The 20,784-nt window shown below is 50.0% G+C and overlaps 5 protein-coding genes across 5 annotated transcripts; 4 read left to right on the top strand and 1 right to left on the bottom strand.

Moving 5' to 3' along the window:
* Window positions 1-3,490: 3,490 nt before the first annotated feature.
* Window positions 3,491-5,271, top strand: LOC111067803. The gene is made up of 5 exons (XM_022357112.2): window positions 3,491-3,997; window positions 4,061-4,213; window positions 4,292-4,541; window positions 4,616-4,803; window positions 4,899-5,271. The coding sequence occupies exons 1-5, from the start codon at window positions 3,896-3,898 to the stop codon at window positions 4,965-4,967; spliced, it is 762 nt and encodes a 253-aa protein (XP_022212804.2). The 5' UTR covers window positions 3,491-3,895; the 3' UTR covers window positions 4,968-5,271.
* A 297-nt stretch (window positions 5,272-5,568) lies between these two features.
* On the top strand, window positions 5,569-6,554 carry LOC111067900. The gene is made up of 3 exons (XM_022357241.2): window positions 5,569-5,779; window positions 6,054-6,391; window positions 6,455-6,554. Exons 1-3 carry the CDS (start codon window positions 5,720-5,722, stop codon window positions 6,552-6,554), a joined length of 498 nt encoding a protein of 165 aa, XP_022212933.1. The 5' UTR covers window positions 5,569-5,719.
* Window positions 6,555-7,774: 1,220 nt separating this feature from the next.
* Window positions 7,775-9,152, top strand: LOC111067880 (F-box only protein 28). Its single transcript, XM_022357214.2, has 3 exons — window positions 7,775-7,943; window positions 8,021-8,148; window positions 8,205-9,152. Exons 1-3 carry the CDS (start codon window positions 7,857-7,859, stop codon window positions 8,914-8,916), a joined length of 927 nt encoding a protein of 308 aa, XP_022212906.2. The 5' UTR covers window positions 7,775-7,856; the 3' UTR covers window positions 8,917-9,152.
* Window positions 9,153-10,033: 881 nt separating this feature from the next.
* On the bottom strand, window positions 10,034-19,113 carry LOC111067871 (serine/arginine repetitive matrix protein 2). The gene is made up of 4 exons (XM_022357202.2): window positions 18,278-19,113; window positions 10,762-17,539; window positions 10,528-10,686; window positions 10,034-10,463 (listed from the first exon to the last, which is right to left on the bottom strand). Exons 1-4 carry the CDS (start codon window positions 18,397-18,399, stop codon window positions 10,152-10,154), a joined length of 7,371 nt encoding a protein of 2,456 aa, XP_022212894.2. The 5' UTR covers window positions 18,400-19,113; the 3' UTR covers window positions 10,034-10,151.
* Window positions 19,114-19,120: 7 nt separating this feature from the next.
* On the top strand, window positions 19,121-20,707 carry LOC111067879 (ubiquitin carboxyl-terminal hydrolase isozyme L5). The gene is made up of 2 exons (XM_022357213.2): window positions 19,121-19,338; window positions 19,444-20,707. The coding sequence occupies exons 1-2, from the start codon at window positions 19,263-19,265 to the stop codon at window positions 20,340-20,342; spliced, it is 975 nt and encodes a 324-aa protein (XP_022212905.1). The 5' UTR covers window positions 19,121-19,262; the 3' UTR covers window positions 20,343-20,707.
* Window positions 20,708-20,784: the final 77 nt, after the last annotated feature.

Below are 20,784 nucleotides of genomic sequence, written 5' to 3'. Positions count from 1 at the left end.
CCACACCAAGTAATCTAAGGTAGTTGATAGGTCTCGAGGCAAGGAAATGCCATTTAGCATGCATTTAGTACACATCAGATTTCAAGTGATCTCATAATGTACCACAATGTTGCAGAATCCACTGAAAACTGCACCAAAATGTACTAAATGCACTTGATGAGCAAGCAAACATTTTCGAATTGTTTTACGTACGATTTAGTACAGAGCTAAAAAGATGAAACAAAAGCAAAAAAAAAAAACTTATATAGCCCTGCAATCTCTTCAATTAGTTCCTCCTTGCTAGCCCTCACTCCCTCTTCCTCTCACTCTCTCTCTCACTGTTCTAAAAAATGAGTATTACGAAAGCAAGAAACCAAAATTTTAATTCATCTTTCACTCCCCCCATTTTTGTCCTATTTTGCCCCCGATTTTTTTATTTTGTTGTAGCAAAAAAGACGTGCATGTTGCCTACATGAGTTCTTAGCATGTTTTAGTTTGTAAGAAAGCGTAAGAAATACGTTAGTTAGCGAGAAGATGGATGCCTTTGGCAATCGGTACGAAATATTGCATGATCCGCTGCTAAATTACTCAGAGAATACCCATTTCGATACAAAGCAAAGCAAAGCCTGGCGCATAACAGAGTACATACATACAATACATACATAATATTCAATTGCCTCGATATTCACTGTACTACAATATTTTGTTGTTGATGCATACAGTTTTTTTGTATTTTAATTATAGCTTTACAAAATCAATTACGTTAGCGAGAACCGAAATCTAGCGATTGAGTAAAAATAAAAGTTGAAACATTTTTTTATATAAAAATCCGATTTTATGTCGCATTTAAATTCCTGTGAAGGCAACGAAGCACATTCATTTGTTAGCCGTAGACTTCTGTCTGTCAATTGTTTATGCATATGTTCAAGGAGCTCCAAGTACATATGTATCTGCCCCAAAAAATAAAAAGTATTTAGAATTGAGACTTGTCCATATTACATAATCGGAACAACAAAAATATTGATATGAAAGTTTACTTTTTGAAGAGTGTTCAAATGGAAAAATAAATTGAAAATTGAATATACAACGTAAATATACATACATAAATTACAATACAAATAATGTAAACTTAAAGCAAAACTAACCTTTGATTTTATTTCTATGTAAAGTCTAGTATTTCTACGTTAAATATTCGCACGCCCTTGAATTTTTCCTGTCAGCATCTGAGCAGAGAGCATCCCAAACCTGCCCCCCGGGTTCAGCGCGTGGCTCTTGCGCGTATCGTTTTGGAATATCCGTTCATACACTGCCCGAAAAACATGCTCGATCAACTTCAATTGCTAATGGTTGAAAAGTCATTTGTTAATTGGTATTGAGTGGACTGGACAATGTGCTCGTAGAGGGGCGCAACGAATTAGTTTTTGTATTTGCTGGCCCACAAATTGAATTGCAATGGAATTGCTTCGAATGCCTAATCCCACACACCATGTCCGAGGGCAAGCCGAGCCGAGTTCAAGCGGAGAAAGAGAAACAGCGAACATTGCGGGCGCTTGAACTGTACTGTACTGGACTGGCCGTTTGGGCCAATTAGGTAACCTCCGATGGGTCGCTCTCAATGCGAAGCATCACTCTTCAGAGACCAGCACAGACACAGACACAGACAGAGGCACTCTGTCAGAGATCGTGGTCGTGGTTGTTGTCGTGGTATTGGCTTGTCATCTTTTGTGACAAGATGCAAAATGGAAAGGCATGCCAACGTGGGAATACGGGGTACGACACTGTCTGCGGCCGGAGAGGGGCCGCATCGCATCCTTGACATCGCATTGGACCATTTGTGATGGGTTCGATGAGATGAGAGATGAGATCGAGCGAGCGAGCCCCTCCAGGAAGCTCGACTTTGAGCAAATTAGTGGAAGCCGAAAAAATACAATAGTTGGCGGAGTCCACAACGCCTTTTGTCGAGACAAATTATTGGTTGGGGGTGCCTGGAGTTGTTTGCCGCGTCCAAGGCTGGCGATGATTTAAAATAATTAATCTATGCCCTGCTACGAGTATGCTCTGCTCTGCTCTGCACTTGGTCTGGTCTACTCAATGGATGGGACGATGATGATGATGTTGTTGCATTTTGATTGAGCCAAGGTCTGACTGTTTTGACTGCAGAAGTTGGTTTACTTTTGATTTTCTTTTGTTGCTCTGTGGTTTTCATTTCGGGGTCTTGTAATTTGTATTTACTCGTAATGTAAAACCGTTTGCTGCGCCGATTGTGCAATTACATGTTTCTTATAGGCTTGTAGGCTCTTTTGTGCCCTCTTCCGCGTAGCCGTTCTTATCGGTACACCCTATCGCACTGGACTCGTAATGCTCGAGCTCGGGTACTTTCTCCAACTTTCGCATAAAGCATTTATTATGGGTCTACTTCTGACACGCTCGTCCCATAGGAATTGTCAAATTTTATTGAAAAATATATGCAAGGTGAATATCTAATTGATGGCAAACAGAAGCGTGGGAATGTTTCCGGCTTCAGTCAGTCCCTGTTGGAGGCCCAAAAAGTGATCCAATGCAATGGATATATGGACCCTATCCAGCATTCACCTAGTCCTCGATGACTTTCACAACACCTTCAAGGCCCCCGATGCCAATTACCCTTTCTGAACACCGAAAAGAAAATAACAAAACCCCCCCATTGAGACCAATTCAAGAGCAAAATGGCAGTGCAAAAGCAGGCAGAAACAAAAATTACACAAATATTTACAATAATAACTGAACTGAAGAAACAATCAATAAAAATATGAAACGTTTAAGAAAAGTGTTTTGACTTGAGGGCGCCCAATCAGCTGAGCAGCAGCAGCAGCATCAGCAGCATCAACAAAAAAAAAGGCTAAAAACAAAAGGTTCAACAGGCAACCATTAACCCATTCACTTTCAAAAACAAGAAAAAGGTTGACTGCGATCTTCGGAACAATGAAAAATCGCCCGTGTCCAAGGGAGCATTGTAATTATGTATAACAAAGATGTTTTTGAGCAAACCAAACTGTAGTGTCGTGTTAAAGTTTCAACAACTAACCGTAAAACAGAAATACTTTCAAGTCAAGTAGTCCATCCATCTGCGGGTGGGCAGTGGGGGATGTGATCATCCATTGGGATTAGGTATTCGCAGAAACAGAGGTCAGGTTCACCAACGAGATTAATTGAGGTAATTTTGGCAAAATGATTTTGCTGTCACTTCCAGCTAAAAACCGCAAATAAAACTAATCCAACTACCAAATGTGTGTGCTGTGTTCGAAACTAAAGTAAAAGCAATGGCAAATCATTCAAAGATTGCCCAGAGAGTTCACATTCACAGTCTTTTGGAGTGATGCCCAGAAATGAGAGGATGATGATAATGATGATCGTGCTAGACGTTGGCAGCAGACGCCTCGCCACCATTGCTGCTGCTGCTTCTGCTGGCAGAGGGCACAGGCATAGTTATGGGCACCCGCCTGATGGAGATCGGTGTTTTGTGCATTTGCATTCATTATGTTTGGCACCGTCGACGCGACCACAACGCCACCGCACAACGCAAATCGCTCACCTAACTGCTCATCGAAGATCGGAGTTCGGATTCGGATCTAGGCACTTTTTGGAGTTGTTGCTTCAACAACCGCAACCTGATCGGTTCGCTGTCAATCGTTCTTTCTGCTCGTCATTCATTTGCTGTGCTGTGGTTGTGCTTTGTTGTGCAATTTCTTGTCGAAAAATGCTTCCAATTTGGATTTGTGTACCGAGCTCTTAACGTTTGTCTTCTGTCTGTGCATCGCGTGAGTGGCCTGTTGTCTCGATCAACTTGACCTTTCTGCGCTCTTCGATCGTAGATCGTAGCTCGGGAAATTGCTTAAGTTCTTTTCAAATTGTGTCTGCCACCGAATTAATTCGGAAAATGCCATCACCATATGTGATCGCCTTGATCACGCTCCTCTGTCTCTGTTTGAGTCCGGCCACCATTGCCCAAGACTCGCAGTTTGCGGAACGCAATCATAAGGTGTGTACATGGAATGCCCTCACCCCACCCCCTTTGTAATTCTTTCGTAAAACCCATTTCAAGAAACGTCAAATCTATCGCGAGCAAGTTCTGCCACATGCGGGTGGTAAAGTTCCCGAAACCGCCTTCGAAACGGATCGCCTCTTTCTGAATCGCCTACAAAAGGAGGGCATAGCGGTTCCCGACGGAATTGTGCCCGAGCAGCGTAGTCCGCAGGTAATTGACAGCACAGATCCCTTCCTGGAAAGGATATCTATCCATCCATAAATCGGTATCGTTCTGTTCCCTTTGAAGGTCTATCAATACTACAACAAACCCACGCGTACCGTCTTCCACATCGCCCTCAGCTCCGATGGAAGGTATACGCCCCGTGAGGGTCGCTATCAGTACCGAAATGTGCCCACCGTGGAAACCACGTATCTGTACCCCCAGGCAGTGGGTCGTCAGCACGTGCTGGTGCCCCCAAAGCACGCCCTACCCGTCTACAGGCAGCTCCAGCTGCACAATCCCTTGCTGAATCAGGTGAAATTGCAGCCCAAAAAAAGTGAGTGCAAATTAGGGGGTCATTTCTTTGCTTCCTTCATGCTACATGATTCTTCCCCTTCCGATGGCTCTTAGTGCCCAATTTTCTTGACCTGGCACCCACCGTAGGCAAGAGCCACTACTCATCACTGGCAGCCGGTTCGGCCAAGGCACAGTCTTATCAGAACGTAAATCTTCTGCATGGTCACAGTCCAGTGCTGACCGCCTTCAAGAAGACCGCTCGCGGGAGCAAGACCTACGTGGACAGCTATGGAACAACTCATGTGAGTAGAGGGCTCTTGGGCTCTTGGGCTCTTGGGGACTTGTAATCGCTGCTTAAATGATGTAATCCTCTTCATATGCCTGCCTCTCGTTTCAGCTCTTCAGCGAGTTTGACGATCTGTTGAACAAATTGGATTTGCATCAGACGGCGCAAAAGATTTATTAGGATTTTAAGACCCACCTAACTTTAGTAGAATTTCCCCATTCACAAAATGCAACATTCCCCATTTATCTAACTGCATATCATTTCAAAACATTGGCCATATAAAAATGCATACATAATGCCACACTCCGCCCCATACACCGATTCCCAGCCCAACCTATCCAGCCCAGCCACCTCATACCACCTTATGCTTAGTGTATTATAGTGTGTAAGCCCAAGCAGCAAAAACAAAAAACGAAATGGAAATTGAAATTCATCGTTTTTCGCTAGTTAAGCGTAAACAATTTGTTTCTTGCAAAATAAAGTTAGCCCGAGCTGCATATTGTTCCCAGTCATCAGTCAAACCTAATACTCGTACGAGTATATCATCATCAGTGGCGGCGCTGTGGTGGCTCCTACCTATCGTTTCGGCGTTTACTTTTGGACATAATGGTAGCGGAGCACAGCCACAGCACACAGTAATTTGCCAATTTTGGGGGAAAAAAAAGCTTAAGCAAACAGCTTCTCCCCCGAAACGAGAAGAAACGAATTGAATCGAAAGTTGCCACGAACAGAAAACCGTTAGCAGTACGAGTGCGAGTGCCCGTATTAGCGGTTCGCGTACCCTTGAAAGCTCTTGGCCCCCACTTTGAAGTGGTGTACGGTTGCCTGGCGGAAAATTGCATTTCAGTTTGATTTTCAAACCCAAGACGGGCGGTTGTTACTCCAGATCCAAATTCCAGCTAAAAATCGTAGGCGAATTAGTTGCTACCAAGATGCTCTCCCTCTCACTGATGCTGATCGTACTGGGGGCCGCTGTGGCCATTGAAGTGCAGGTGAGGATCATCCGCGTGACTCGGGGGACGCTCTCAAGTGTAATTATGCTGAGGAATCAATTAAGAGGAGCGTGTGCCACCCAATTGACAAAGCTTTTGGGTTATGTTGGTGCTGTGCTCTGTACTCCGTTCACTTTTGACCCAAAAATTGTAACATAACATGCAATTGTGGCACTCACACGCGTCTGATGCCGAGGGGAGGAGGCTGGGAGGCTGTGAAACCGGTTGGGCCACGAGCTTTCTTATGCAATCTCCACATTTGATATGTTTACAGAAATTCGGATATCTATTTAATCCCCCTCAACCGGAACACCATCAGCGCCACGAGGAGAAACAAGATCTGAACAAGATACCAGGAGTCGCTGGCGTGGATTATCCCATCTACCACGAAGTGCCGCACACCCAATTTAGTTGCCACAATGTACCCGCCGTACCGGGAATGTACGCGAATGTGGAAACTGGCTGCCAGGCCTACCACGTGTGTCACGATGGGCGGGAAGGACACCAAGGTGCAAAGTTCCTGTGCACAAATGGCACCATTTTCAACCAGAAGGAGTTTGCCTGCGATTGGTGGTACAATGTCAAGTGCGAGGAGGCCATCAGTCTATATCAGTATGTTTTTCTATCTTTATTATGTTGGATAATTTTTTACTTACCTTTTTTAACTATTTACAGCTTGAATGCCGATCCGGAGCATAATCCTTACTTTCCGAAAAAGAAGCCCGAACTACATCATCTGGACCATGAAGCTGGAAAGTTTCTGATCCAAGCCTAATATACTTTTCACTTTCCTCTCATTTTGTTGCACATTTTTCACATTGTAAATAAAACTGAATAAAACTAAAACTCCTGTCGTTGTAAGAACCTATCTCAGGCTGGGATATGTCCAGTCTGTCCAGGGTCCTGAATTACAAGATAGTTCATAATTCACGAGCACTTCACTGGGAAAACAGAGACTTTGCCAGCTACTGACATAAAATGGTTAGCGAAATCACAACACTTTTGGTTCCTTGATTTTTAATGCGTATCTTTTTTTCCTTATTATTATACTACCGGGTTGTTATGAATTAGGTTATGTTTATTTGTCCTACGACGCGTATTTTCTATTTGCCTGACTGCTATGGCTGATGAACTGCCCAGTCTCCATGCCAGGCAGTGCCTTTTATGGATCGGCCGGCCCTCGATTTTCCCACCAATATCTTACAGATATCTTATTTCTATTTCGGAATGTTGGAAGGGTTCTTAAATAAATATATATTGCTGAATTATAGTCTGCGCGTGCAGACGGGCTGATCGGTAACAGAAGGTTACCTAATCATTAGCCCTCCAGTCAGTGTCCAATATTCTCGGTAAGGGAAGTCGGAGACTGCTGACTGGCTCGCTCGTGTGAGTGGATTGCTCGGTAACAGAGGGTTCACCTCCCAACAAGTGTCCAATGTCCCAGGTAAGGTGATCGGTGTGCACCGGTACCGTGGGAAAGGAATTTTGTTGGCACTTCGTGAATATATTCTTAGGAATATTTATTTATTTAATATTATTTTAGGTACTCATTGCGTAAGCCCCCTTGTGCCGGTCTCCAGTCTTTTGGCTTGTGCTGAGTTTTCGTTTTTGCTGGGCGTTGATCTCGTCATTTGAGAGCTTTGGTTACTTAGGTTTTGCTGTGGTGGGGTTTGGTTATATAATCTTGATCAGCTCCTTTCCGTCAATTGGCCGCGGGATCCATGGTTCGTTACATCGTTTACGTGAATTTGATTTTTTTACCGTTGGTTCTGTGCAGACCTGTTGAGCTAGTTCATATTGGCGATGGCACTTCAATAGTGAGTACCTCCAAATCGTTTTTGGCGATGAGTTCGACAGAAAATGGATAGCAATTGTACCTATTTAATATATATTCAATAATAATTAGGTAAATAATTAATTAATAATATGCTATCGCTTCATATTTATCGCACAAAAGTATCGATATATACCTTTGCATACCTTGCCCAAATTTTGTTGCTCGAAGTACCCCTAATATTTCCGGGGCCAAACAACGAGATTTAAGAACAAAATTAGGGGAAATTGATACAGATTTGAGATGATGAACTTACTTGACCTACCACAGACAGTGTTGATGGACATATTCGAGTATTTACCCTACGACGAAGTGGCGAAAAAGCGCGAGGTAAGCAATTAAAAGAGAAGTGCGTCAAATCCGACCCGTGACTAACTCTGGATGGTTCCACCAAATTCTCCTGCCAGGTTTGCACTCACTTTAATTATACGGGCCAGCAAGTGCTGAACCTGGGATTCACCAAGATTATCCTAGAACATGCCAAGATATTCAAGCGCATCAAGTCCATGCTGCCGCGTCGCGAATCGGAGCGAAGGTAAGTCACGGGAGCAGCATCGAGATCTTACTGAATGCATCTGTACTTGCTTGCAGGAACCACCCCCTCTCGCGGCACTCCGACATACTCACATCCATTGAGACGCGCATATCCATGCTGACGATGACCTATTCGAAGTTTATTGACCTCAATATGTGCTGCTTTATACCAGGCCGTGTCCTGGACGAGATTGGTGAGATTTTGAGGCTGCTGCTGACCACCTCAAAGCCATTGCGTCCACACGAAGTGCTGCAGGAGCTTCGCGATATCTCCTCCATGGCCATTGAGCACTTTGATGAGAAGATTGCCACGGATTTCAAGCAAGAGCACAGGAAGCAGCTGGCCGAATCCACGGGGACGCGACTCCTGGTCTGCGGCCCCCTGGGTGATATTAGCTTTAGTGGCGTCAAACGGGAATGCCAGCCCGTGGATCATGCCATTGTCCAGCAGGCGATAGTGCAGCTGGCTCCTCTCACTGCCGGCAATCAGCCCACTTCCAGTCGCACTCGCCTCAACTTGCTGCTGCAGAGGCAATACCAGCAGCAAAGGCTGCTCTCGGCCAAGGTGCGCAATCTAGAGGCTGCCCGCAAGACACAGGATCGCCGCTTACATGAGGCGACGGGCTGCATAACAGAACTGACCACCCAGGTATCGGAGCTGAAGCGTCAGCTGGAGGATGTGGTGGCCAACACGCCCAGTGTTGCTGCCAAACGCCAGGCGGTGACCAGCTCCGATTGCCTGCCAGCCCTCAAGAAACCCAAGGTCTAGCCAAGAAATTAGAGCAAACAAACATTTAAGCAGCTTAGACTAGAAACGTAATAGTGTCACCCTCTCTCTCTCCCTCTGACAAGTGAAGTGAACTTAAGTGGGAAAAGTGTGTGTAATGTAGCCCATAACTATAGACAGTGCAGTGCAGCTCTGATATATCGCGTTAAGATTTATTGTTGCACTTGTTACTTAAATATTGTATTATTTACTACTATATAAATACATTGAACATCTAATGAAGTGTTTTTCTTTCTCCTTTTTCATTCATGAAATTGCCGCTTCGTTTCTCTTTGTTTTTTTGGTTGAATGAAAAGTACTCGTACTGCTTGTAATGTTGGGGGGTTGTGGTGTCCTGTAATGGGGGCTAGTTAAATGTTTCGGTTGCGATCCATCGTTGATAGTAACTTTAGCTTTCGTTAGTTTGTTTTATTTCCGTGGGAGTGGATGTGGCGGATCCATTCTGCGCTATTGTGATTCTAGGACTACGGCTGCTGCTGCTCTTCTATGCGGGAGGGGGGTAGGATTTTGTCTGAATTAAAGTTAGCTTAACCGTATAAAAGGTAGTATAAATTGCAACATGTTAGCATTATCCATTCTTTGAGGGCGGTTCTCCCGACTTAATCCAAAAAGCTAACTACATACACATATACATATACACTAGGGGCTGCTCTCTACTATATACATATACAATAACACAATAGTAGGGTGGGGTATGGGGGAGGTATGGGTTAATAACATTTCTCAGGGTTATGGCTGGGGTGGGGGGGAGGGGGGCGTAGTACATTGCATAACAAAAAGACTAAATATTCAAAATGGAAAACACAAAAATTCATTGCAAACTTCTTATATCGTTATCCTCTCACATATACATAATATATAAACTAGATAAATTGAAAGCATTGCCACACATTGAAATGTAAGTGGGGGGGGAGTTGGCGGATCCAAACTGATCCTATATCCTCTCTCTTATATTACAGTTAGTAATAGTCAGTTAGTGTCTGCTGTTAACTGGGAGATAAATCGTATATGTATATCCGTATATCAATGCGCTACGCATTATGTACTCCTTGGCCTGTGCCTGAGCCTTTGCCTGAGCCTGTGCCTGGGCAATGGCGAATCATCATTTTTATCGTTTATATAGTCTATGTACAACACAGCGTCTTTTCCTTTTGCCGTTTGGATTTAATAATTATCTGTGGGGTAGCGCCGCCAGATTAGTAACGACGCCGACGGTGCTACTTTTTCTTCACGGCCGCCTTGTGGTGTATCTTCTCCTGCAGCTGGCGTATCAACTGCTGTATGTCGTCCACGTTGTACGCGTAAATCAGCTTGCATTGCTTCGCCTGGATGTTGCCATTGTTGAGGTTCTTTAGGGCATGCTGCAGACAGTAGACGTTCCCGTCCTCGGTCCGTACCATGGATATGTACAGATTGGCACGACAGAGATCGCATTCGCTTTCGATGGACTTGTGCGGCGGCAGTTGTTGCTTCTTGGCCTTTTGGCCCTTTTCCGCTTGCACTTTTTCGGTGGATGTCACGCCAGCGGCCTAAAATTATAAATTATAATGCATGATGGGGAAAACTCAAGAGATCTTTGATTGCAAGACTCACTCTAAGCTGCTCTCGCGCTGCAGATTCCTTCTCACAGACCTCGTTGAGCATGGGCAGCATTTGATGGAGGGTATCGGAGTTGACGCGCTGGTCATAGCCCAGGGCGAACAGCAGCTGCTCCAGCGAGAACATGGCTGGCTCGCAGCTCTCATGGATGTCCTGATCAAAACGAGATACAATAAAATTGATTAGCCTTGGTGATTGGTGAATGATATTCCGTTGGGCGAGACTTACCCTGAAATCATCTTTGGCCAAATCTAGCCACGACATTGTGGCGAAATAGACACTCTCCGAGACCACATAGCCGGTGGCCAGGCTGGAGGTGTAGGCCCGGGGGAAAACCACAATAAACTCGCCCGGCTTCTGCTCGATGCGGCACAGAGACACCCCTCGATCCGTGAGCATATGCGGCGGCACCATCACCGTATCGCAGGGCAGCCAAATGGTCTTGTTCTGGCAGTGCGTTGGAATCAGCGACGTGAGGGCGGACCTAAAGTTGGCACTCTGATCGTCGGGTATGCCGTACCACAGCTTGGAGGCACCCGTGTGGAGGTATTCAATCCAGGAGAGACCGTGCGGATCCCGGTACCAGCAGCAGGCCGAGAAGAGCATGCCCACGTGGAGAGTGGGCACGGTGACGCCCATCACGGGCCCCAGCGAACGCAGCACCGAGCCCGCATTGTTGGTGAGCACCTTGAGATTCCACGGATGGCGGGCATAGTTGGAGCCCTTGCCCTTGGGACCGGGACTGGGGAAGCCATAGCCCCAGCCAGAGCTGTCGATGGATCCCGAATGGACACACACATGACTGTCGCGGACGGCGACATGGCGCCAGAACTCCGCCTCCACCTCGTTGACGGTGGGATCGGTGCTCTTGAACCACAGGGCCATGGTGTTCCTGGCGATGCGATAGAACTGGCTGAGGGGCATGCTCCTGCCCTTGACAATGCACTCCATGGACACGCCATCTATCTCCTCCTCCGACTCTTCATCCTCGTCGCTGCTCAGGTCATCCTCCTCATTCGAGACGCTCTCCGTGTTGACAAACCGATCCGCATTGCGTCGGGCTCTGGCCTCCCGCTTGGCCCAGTCCGCTTCGACCTCGTCGAAAAGCTTCTGGCGCTCTGCCGGCGACAGGGTGTCGTAGGGCAACAGGTACTTGCAGTAGATGTCATCCAGCTTGGTCACCCGGTCCTGGGCCAGCTTCGGTATGCACATTTCCTCGGCCACCCGCGACCACTTCTTCTTCTCGATGACCTCCTTGAGGCCGCCCAGTTCCTGGACGGTGTGATAGAGTCGCGGCAGATCCACCTCCATGCCCCCAATCCAGGGCGGATGATTCATCGTAATGCTCTGGGTGGCCAGGTACTTCTTGATGGCACTCAACTCCTTGGCACTGGGCCCCCACCGATGCAGCATCTTGTGCACGTACTGATTGTACGCCGTGAACCGCATCTCGTCCGATATCCGACACTCTGGCTTGAAGCTAGCTGGTGGAATGATCTTACAGATCCCAAACCTGGCCGCAATCGGTGTGATCCGCTCAATGAACTCGATGGGATCGGCAAACTCCTTCTCCGTCGGACGGAAAATGGGTGCCTCCACCATTTGGGTGGGATCATCGTGCCTGGGGAAGGCCGTATTATTGGCCATCTTGATGGGTGTATCATCCTTGTACTTCTTGGCCACGGCCGCCGCCGTAGAACTTGTCTGGGCCGCTGTTCGTGACTTGGCAGAGCCCGAGAAGAGCGACGAATTGGAATTGACGCGCACCAGACTTGATGAGGCACCCACTCCGCCGGTGACTCCGCCTCCACCTCCACCTCCAGCTGCCGCTGAGGTGCTGGCCTTGGGCAGGCTCTTCAGGCTGGTTGTCGAGGCGGCATCATTGTTGGATGCCGCATGGAAGAGCGTCTTCACGAGCTCATTCGTGTTCAGCGACTCGGGCAGCGGCTTTGAATTGGTGTCCATCTGGGCCTTGGTCACCAGCGTCGCCTGCATCACCACTTTCTGGTTGGGTCCGTCGGGGCCCTCGCGTCCCAGCTTGACGGCCACACCCTGGATGCCGCCTTCGCCACTGCCACCGACCCCCGCTCCCTGCAGGGGTATGTAGAAAGTAGCTCCCTCGGGATCCGAGTCGCCGCTCGGCTCCACTGCTGCAACTGGTGGAGGAGGAGCCACCTGCTGCTGCTGCTGTTGTTGCTGCTTCTTGGCTGCCCTGGCTGCTCCTGTCTTGGGTTTCGATCCCTCAATCTTGCAGTTCTCGGTGGGACTGAGCGTCAGTTGGACTGCTGTGGCCGCTGCAGCGGCTGCTGCCCGCTTCTTGGTCGGCGATCGCTCACTCAATGCATTCGGCACTGGTGCTGGAGACGCTGGCGGTGGCGTCGGAGTGGGCTCCACGCGACGTCGATTGCCTGGCTTGGTGCCCGAAGTGGTCTCCTCTTCCTTGCCGAAGGCATAAATAGATTCGCTTCCTCGCTTTGCTGCCACGGGCGCAGCCACAGGTGACGGCTGCTTCGTCTCCGCCTGCTGTTGGGCCGTGGCCTTGCTCCCCTTCTGGTTGTACACTGTCGTCCGCTTGGGCGTGGGTGGAGGTGGCGGTGGGGGAGAAACTGCTGCTGCTGCTGCGGCTGTGGCATTCTTTTTCCCCTTGTTGCCTTTCTGCTGGCTGCTAGCAGGCGGCGGCGGTGTTGGTGGCATGCTCTTGGTGGGGGTGACGGGAGTGGGCGTTGGCGTGGGCGTTGAGGGCGTGGTAGCAGCACTGCGTGGCAGAGGAGGGGCTCTGGATCGGACAGATTCCTTCGTCTTGCGCTCGATTAACGATTTCTTGTCAGCAGCCGCTGTCTTGTCCGCCGCTGACTCCGATTTCTGCGTGAGGTTCACGGGCGTCGATGATTTCTCGCAGTCCAGGACATCACAGTCGGCCTGCTCCTGTTCCTTGCGACTGGAGGGCGTCACCACAACGGGCGTGGCCTTCAAAGAAGGCCCCTTGGCCGACCAGGCACTCTCGCTCTTGCCGAGATCTCCCCCCCGCGTGTTCTTCGACGAGGACGAGAAGCTGGCGCTCAGCTCCTTTTCATCTCGCGTCGGTGGCGGCGTGGTCGACTGCTGCACCCGCATATTGTCGTCGAAATCATCGTCCAGATCGTCTTGGAGTATCTCATCCGGATTGGAGGAGCACTCCATCAGCCACTTCTGGATCTGCTCGTGCGTCATATTCACCTTGGCCTTGCGCCGCTCCTTGCTGGTCAGCTGGTCCCCAAAGTACCCCTCGGTGGGCACCACTGGGCCCAGCACGGGCTTGTGGATGGATCCGCACTTGCCCAGCGTGCACTTGGTGTTGTCGGGGCCAGAGCTCTGGGCCAGGCTCACGCTGGCTATCCCAAAGATCTTGCCGGACTCCTCCTTGCTGGGCATCAGCGTGGCCTGCGCCAGGATGCTGCCAATCTCGTCCTTCAGGGGGTCCCCACTGCCGCCCGCATTGCTGTTACTGTGGGCAGGCGGTGGCGTTGGCGTTGACGTTGGGGCGCCTCCTGCTGCGCTGGCTTGCTGTGCGGCCGCCGCAGACGTTGAGGCCACTGGCGCTGGTGCCGGACTTGGCGTCGGGGCTGTCGCTGTGCTCAAACTGAGGCTGGTCGTCTGCAACACCACTGGCTGGCTGGCGGATGTGCCGACTGGTGGCGTGGCAGGCGTGGGCGGTGCCAGGGGACTTTTGGTGGCCGACGAGGAGGCGGTGCCCGTACCCGTGCCCACCGTCGTGGACGTTGGCGTGGGCAGAAACTTCACCGGCGAGGGTGTGGGAAAGTTGCTCGAGGCCGAGGATCGGGGTGGCAGTGGACTCCGCTCGTATTTCGGGGTGAGAAAGTTCGGATTGATCTTGGGGCACTGGTAGGCCTCAATGGGTGGTGGATAGGTGGTGGGCGGTGTCTGGTATTTCAGTGGCGATGACGTCGACGATCCCTGTGCAGGAGTCTTGCTGCCAGAGGGTCCTCCCCCAGAGCCAAACGGATGCGAGGGCGTCGGTGGAGGACGCACATAGCCGGAATGGTAATGCGGCGATGCCTGCGGCAGATACGAGGATGTCTTTTGGAAGCCCACAGCCACTGCGGCTGCTGCACTGCCTCCGGGCAGGGCATAGGTGGCGGGTACATTGAGAATCTTTGATGTCGGCACCGGCGACTTCTTCTCCATGGCCTTCAGCGGGGTATAGTTCAGCGGGGGAATGGAGATGCAATTGGCTGCGGCCACCTGGATGCCACTGGGCAGGGGCAGTGTTGTCAGCGTTGGCGTTACCATTGGGGTCGCCGCCTTGGTGGTCAGCGGCAGCATCGCCAGCTGCTGTGTGGTCAGGGGGGGAATTATGGGCGCCTGGATCTGCAGCTGCATCGATTGGACGACCACTGAGGGAAGAACCGCCGCTGACGTTGTCGCTGTCGCCGTGGTGCCAGATGGAACTGCAGGTAGCTTTGCTGTTGGGCGGTGGGGGGCGGTGGTGGATGATAGCTTGGCGGCCACTGGCAATGGATGATTATCCTTCTCCTGGCTGCCGCCTTTGGGCACGCAGGGCACCTTGATGGCCAGTGGCTCATCATCCGAGTCGCTGAAACTCTTCTCCAGATTGCGTTTCGTTTCGTTCAGCTCCTCGTTGATTAGAAAGTCTTCCTCCTCGTCGGAGTCGACCTTTGACTGTTCGGACTTGGCTTTGGGCTTCGCCTGTTCGCTCATCTTTGTCAGCGAGCCCTTCTTCACGAGCATCCCCTCGATGGGGGGTTTGGCGTGGGCGGGTGGCGCAGCAGCAGCTGCCTTTCCCTGCTTTGGGGGTCGACCGCGTCTGGCCGGAGGCGGTGGCTTCTCCTCCTCCGACTCGGGTGGGGAGGGCGGATCTGCTCGGGCCACTTCTGACACAGCGGCTGATGCTGCTGCCTCCCCCTTTGGAGGTGGTTTGGGCGACGGCTTTCGCGATTGTTTACCTGCCGTTGGCACCGTCGTTGCCTCGGGCACGTTCAACTTTCCCGCCGCATTTCTTTTGATCTCCTTCTCCATTTTCTCCATCTCCTTGACGTTGGGTATGTCCGGGAAGCTGCTCAGCGACAGATCATCATCGTCGTCGTCGGCCATCTGCAGCTTGTGGCCTATGATGCCCATGTAGATGGCCGCCGCCTCCTTGGTCTTCCGTGAGGGTCGCTGCGATCGCTGTGGCTGTGGTTCCGCCTCAACAGCGGCTGCCTCTTCGACTGGGACTTTGCTCTTGGCTGTCTTTCGTCCCGGGCGGGCTGTCGTCGTGGCTTTCTTTGGGCAGGGTGGCGCCAGCTCCTGTTCATCGGCTGGTGGATCCTCGGCTTTCTTTTTCCCCGCCTTGGCCGCACCGCGTTTGTTTGGCTCCGCTGTCGCTGCGATTGTGGCTGCCACTGGAACCTCTTTCTCCTTCTCCTTTTCCTCCTCTTTTTCCTTCTCTTTGTCCTGCTTCTTGGTGGCCGCTTTGCGACTCCTGGCCGTTAGTGGAGGAGGAGCAGCTGCATTCCCCTTCTTGGGACTGGCCCCCTTGGCGCCCTTCTTCAGCTTTATGGACTTGGCGAGCGGCTGCTCATCGTCGGAACTGAAGTCGAAGACGTTCAAACTCTTTTTACCCTTGCTGCCGGAGCCATGTTGACTGTCGCCGTTCTCCAGCTGCTGCTGCTGCGGCTGCTGCTTCTGTTTGGCTTCTTTGGCATAAATACTAGAATTTGTCTTCTCCTTTGTCTCCTTCAGCTGCTTGGCCGGCTCCTGTTCTGCATCTGGCTCTCCCTTTGCTTCCTTGGGCACCTCTGAATCCTTCTCCTTCTTCTTCTTGGAGTCTTCTTTCGCCTTTTCCGGCTCCTCTTGCTGAGGTGGCACCTTGACGGGCTCGAAAAAAGCCCGCTGTCGCGTCATTCGGCCAGAGGACTCTGGCGAGGGTATGAATATGGGCGATTCCCGTTGCCTCACCCGCTTCACGGGACCCTTTTCCTTGAGCGCAATCTCCGCAACGGCCACGGACGAAGGCTCCGCTGATGGTTTCTTGGCTGCTGCTGTTGCGGGTCGCCCCCTTTTGGCAGGCTCTGCCTTCGCTGGCCCCTCCTTTGAGGTCTCATCACCATTACGGGAGGTGGCATCGTGGGCTGAAAAGTATTCATCGTCATCCTCCTCATCCTCATGGCCATCCTCCTGCTCATCCCCATCCTCATCCGCCTGATCATCGATTATGGCCTTGCTCTCCTTGGTGCTGGAACGGTTTGAACGGCGCTTGTTGGTGTCTGCTGCTGCGGTGGATGATGTGGCGGCGGCACCCTGGCTGTTGCTGTTGCTGGTGTTCTCAGGTGCTGCCCTGCCCCTGGCGCCACGTCGATTGCCATCGGTAACAACTTCGGCTCGCTTCCGTACAGCTCCGGGAAGCAGTGGAGTTGTCGTCGTCGTCGTCGCTGTCGTTGGAGCCCCTGCTGCTGGTATGAGATTGGGTTTATCACTTGCTGCTTTGTCTGCTGCTGATGTTGCTGCTGCTGTTGATGATGACTTATCAGCCCCCGCTGGTGGCCGTGGGTCCAGCTCAACCTCTGGCTTCTTCTCTGCTGTTGCCGCCGCTCCCTTGGCCGGCCTGCCGCGTTTCTTCTTGTTGTTGACCGCTCGACTGTTCTGTGCCTTCTTGTTGCTGTTATTGTTGTTGTTGTGGGCCGGAGTTGTAGTCGTTGCTTCGGATTCTTTGGAATCCTTGGATTTACCCTGATTCAGATAGTCGAGATGAGCGGGCAGGGCGGGTGTGCCGCGAAAGCATAGAAACGTGAGGAAATCCTGCGGCTTGGGACACTTGTTGGGCAGTATCTCGATGGGCGGCTGCGAACTATCCGCACCCGAAGTGCTTGGACCAGTGCCTGCTCCTCCGGCTCCCGATCCAGCTCCAGCCGCTGCTGCCACGACGCTGCTGTAGGCCATGCCACTCGATGAGCTGCTGGGCGCACTCTGTCCCTGGGCGAACTTCCGCTGGGCCTGCACCTTGGTTCTGCGATAGAGAGGGGAAATGGAAAATGGAAAGAGTGTGAGTGACTTTTAATTGGGCACAAATGCAATTTGATATACAATTACGAAGGCAAATATTAAGTTCAGGCCAAAATCAAAGAAACAAAGCATTGAATTACACACGCACACGCAGGTACAGTGAACACAGGCAGCATAGAAAAACGGATTCAGGTCACTCAGGCTCACATTTATCCAATCTAAGGCTAAACAGCTGTTCAACAAATCAATTTTCCACTGAATTAGATACAGATACATCCACTACATTTGAATTGTGTTGCTACTGTTCCAGTTAGCGACTCTCCACTGTCCCATACACCTGCATGGGCGAGACTTACTGCCTGCCCCCCCTACCAGTCACCCAGAGCGATGCGAAACACCCCTTCAGCAATAGCTAGACGGCAACAACAACGCCACGACACGATGTTGACGCTTTTGCTTATACAACTGCAGAGTCCAGGGCCCCCTCCCCTAACCCCAGGCCCCATCTACGCCTCATACTCTCCTCCCACTCCCACTCCCGCAATGGTAGTGGCATCCGCACACAATCTCACACCACTTCCAGGGGCCCTGCGACGTCATCTCTATTGGATTACACACGCACAGGCACACGACATTGACGTAAATACATACGAACAGATGTATTTATGATCAAACTCAATTTGCAACAACAATAGATAGAGTGCTGTGGCAGCAGCAGCACCTGATATAGAGAGACACTCACCTCTTGGGCATTTCGGGTGACGACTCCACAGCAGCAGCAGCAGTGGATGCCGTTGCCGCGGCAGCTGGTGGCGGAGTATCCGTCTCCTTGCGGCGACGCTTGTTGTCTTTTGAGACAACCATTTTGTTGCGAATTTTTCGCGCCTCTTTCTCTCACCTCCTTCACACTTTTCGTGTGTGGCGCGCGGGACTGGCTTTGAATTAATTTATGCACGCGATCGGAACTTATTTGCGGGGCGCTCTGTAGTTTCTCATTTGCATAAACGCAATTGCCAATTTTCCGCCGGACTCTCTTTTTTATTATGTATATATTTGTACATATATATATACATGTATAGCTACAACAAACACAGATTTTGTTGCTGCTTCTGCTGCAGCACGCAATTGATATCGTATTTTCGCTTCATCTTTTCACGCATTCAGTTGGTTGTGGGACAAGTAAAAATTGCACTAAAATACGTATTATTGTCTCGTCTCCCGAATACACATATTTTGTTTACATTTCACAAACTGCAAGTGCAGTAAATTTCATTTTCTTTCGTGAGATTTGCTTGCACATATTTTTTTCGTTTCGCTGCTCTGCTTCTTCTTCCACCGCTTTTTGCTTTGTGTCATGGCGGACAAGCATCGGTGCTGCCACAGCGTCGGAAAAAGGCCAGATGTTCAGCGGTGGGAAAGTGTTCGATGTTTTTAATAAAAAAAACATTTGTCATTTGTTTAAACAATAGCAATAAATTAGTATTTGTTGAGATTATGAAGGCAAAAAACTGTCTGTTTTTTGACACTATGTGACAAGTTCGCAGACCAAAACTTAGACTGCTCTGCTTTCTTCGCACTCCCCTTGAAACGGTATTCGATATTCGATGTTCACATCCCACCTCTAACATACACTGTGAGTTGACAAAAATTGCTGGCAGAACAGAAGTAGCAGCATTTTATGTGGTAAATTGGCAGATAAAGGAAAGTAAATAAGAACAAAATCAAACATGGGCGAAGGTGCTGGCAACTGGTGTCTCATTGAGAGCGATCCGGGCGTGTTCACGGAGCTGATTCGCGAATTTGGTAAGTTGTTCAGTTGGCCGCGCTTTCCGGGACGCCGCGGATGCATACCGACGCGCCGGCAGGGCAGCGTATTAAGTATTAATTGCCAACTTCTCTGAATGACAGGTTGCGATGGTGCTCAGGTGGAGGAAATCTGGAGCCTGGACAGTGAATCGTTCAAGAACTTGGAGCCCATACACGGCTTGATATTTCTGTTCAAATGGGTGCAGGAGGACGAGCCCGCTGGCAAGGTGGTGCAGGACAAGGATGAGATATTCTTTGCCAAGCAAGTGATCAACAACGCCTGCGCCACACAGGCCATTCTCAGTCTGCTGATGAACCTGGAACACGAGGACATCAAGCTGGGCGAGACGCTGACCAACTTCAAGGAATTCTGCCAGTGCTTTGATCCCTACAACAAGGGACTGACGTTGAGCAATGCCTCCCAGATACGCACAGTGCACAACTCGTTCGCCCGGCAGACCCTCTTCGAGCTGGACATGAAGAACCAGAGCAAGGACGAGGATCTCTACCACTTTGTGGGCTATATCCCCATCAAAGGACGTTTGTACGAGCTGGATGGCCTCCGCGAGGGACCCATTGATCTTGGCGAGATCAAGCCAGACCAAAACTGGATTGATGTGGTGCGCCCAATCATTGAGAAGCGTATGCAGCGCTACAGCGACGGTGAGATCCACTTCAATCTGATGGCCCTGATCTCGGACCGTCAGCGCATCTACGAGAAGCAGATAGACAAGCTGCTCAATCCAGCTCCCGATGCCATGGACACGGAGGAAGATCGTCAGACTGAAATCAGCAGCTTGCGCTCCTACATCCAGTACGAGATCCAGAAGAAGAAGCGCTACAAGGTGGAGAACGTGCGTCGCAAACACAACTACTTGCCCTTCATCGTGGAGCTGCTGAAAATGCTGGGCGAGACCGGACAACTGATGCCCATCTACGAGAAGGCCAAGCAGCGGGCGCTGGAACGCGAACAGGCGCAACGCAAAAAGGAGTCCAACTAAAAGCATTTAAAAGTACTATAACTTATCTTTCTTGGATAGGAGTCGCGCATTAGACAGAAAAGAACAGCCAGTTAATTGCAATTCAAAATTGCTGCGATTTCAATAAACACACAAACACACAAAACAAAATATAAACAATTAAGAATGAATGAACGCAACATAAGAGAGCACGAGCACCTACATACACTTACATCTAATGCTGGATAGTAGTTGGGGTCTTGAACTGCCTTGGACTGTACTTTAATTTTTATAAACGCCTCATGCTCCAGAGCTATCCTATCCTGACTCTCTCTTTTCTGCTCGTAATCGTACAGTAAATACAGCCCGTTCCAGGGTTAAGCTAAATATATAGTGAAAAATTTAAATAAATCGCATAAATAAACACAATCTTGGTAACGTAAATGAATGGAAACAACAGTTGTATTGTTTGCCTTTTCTCGTA

This window comes from Drosophila obscura, unplaced genomic scaffold (genome assembly GCF_018151105.1).
Source record: "Drosophila obscura isolate BZ-5 IFL unplaced genomic scaffold, ASM1815110v1 contig_181, whole genome shotgun sequence".
NCBI lineage: Eukaryota > Metazoa > Arthropoda > Insecta > Diptera > Drosophilidae > Drosophila > Drosophila obscura.
The sequence above is the reverse complement of the archived record's forward strand: the minus strand, read 5'-3'. Positions and strand labels throughout refer to the sequence as shown.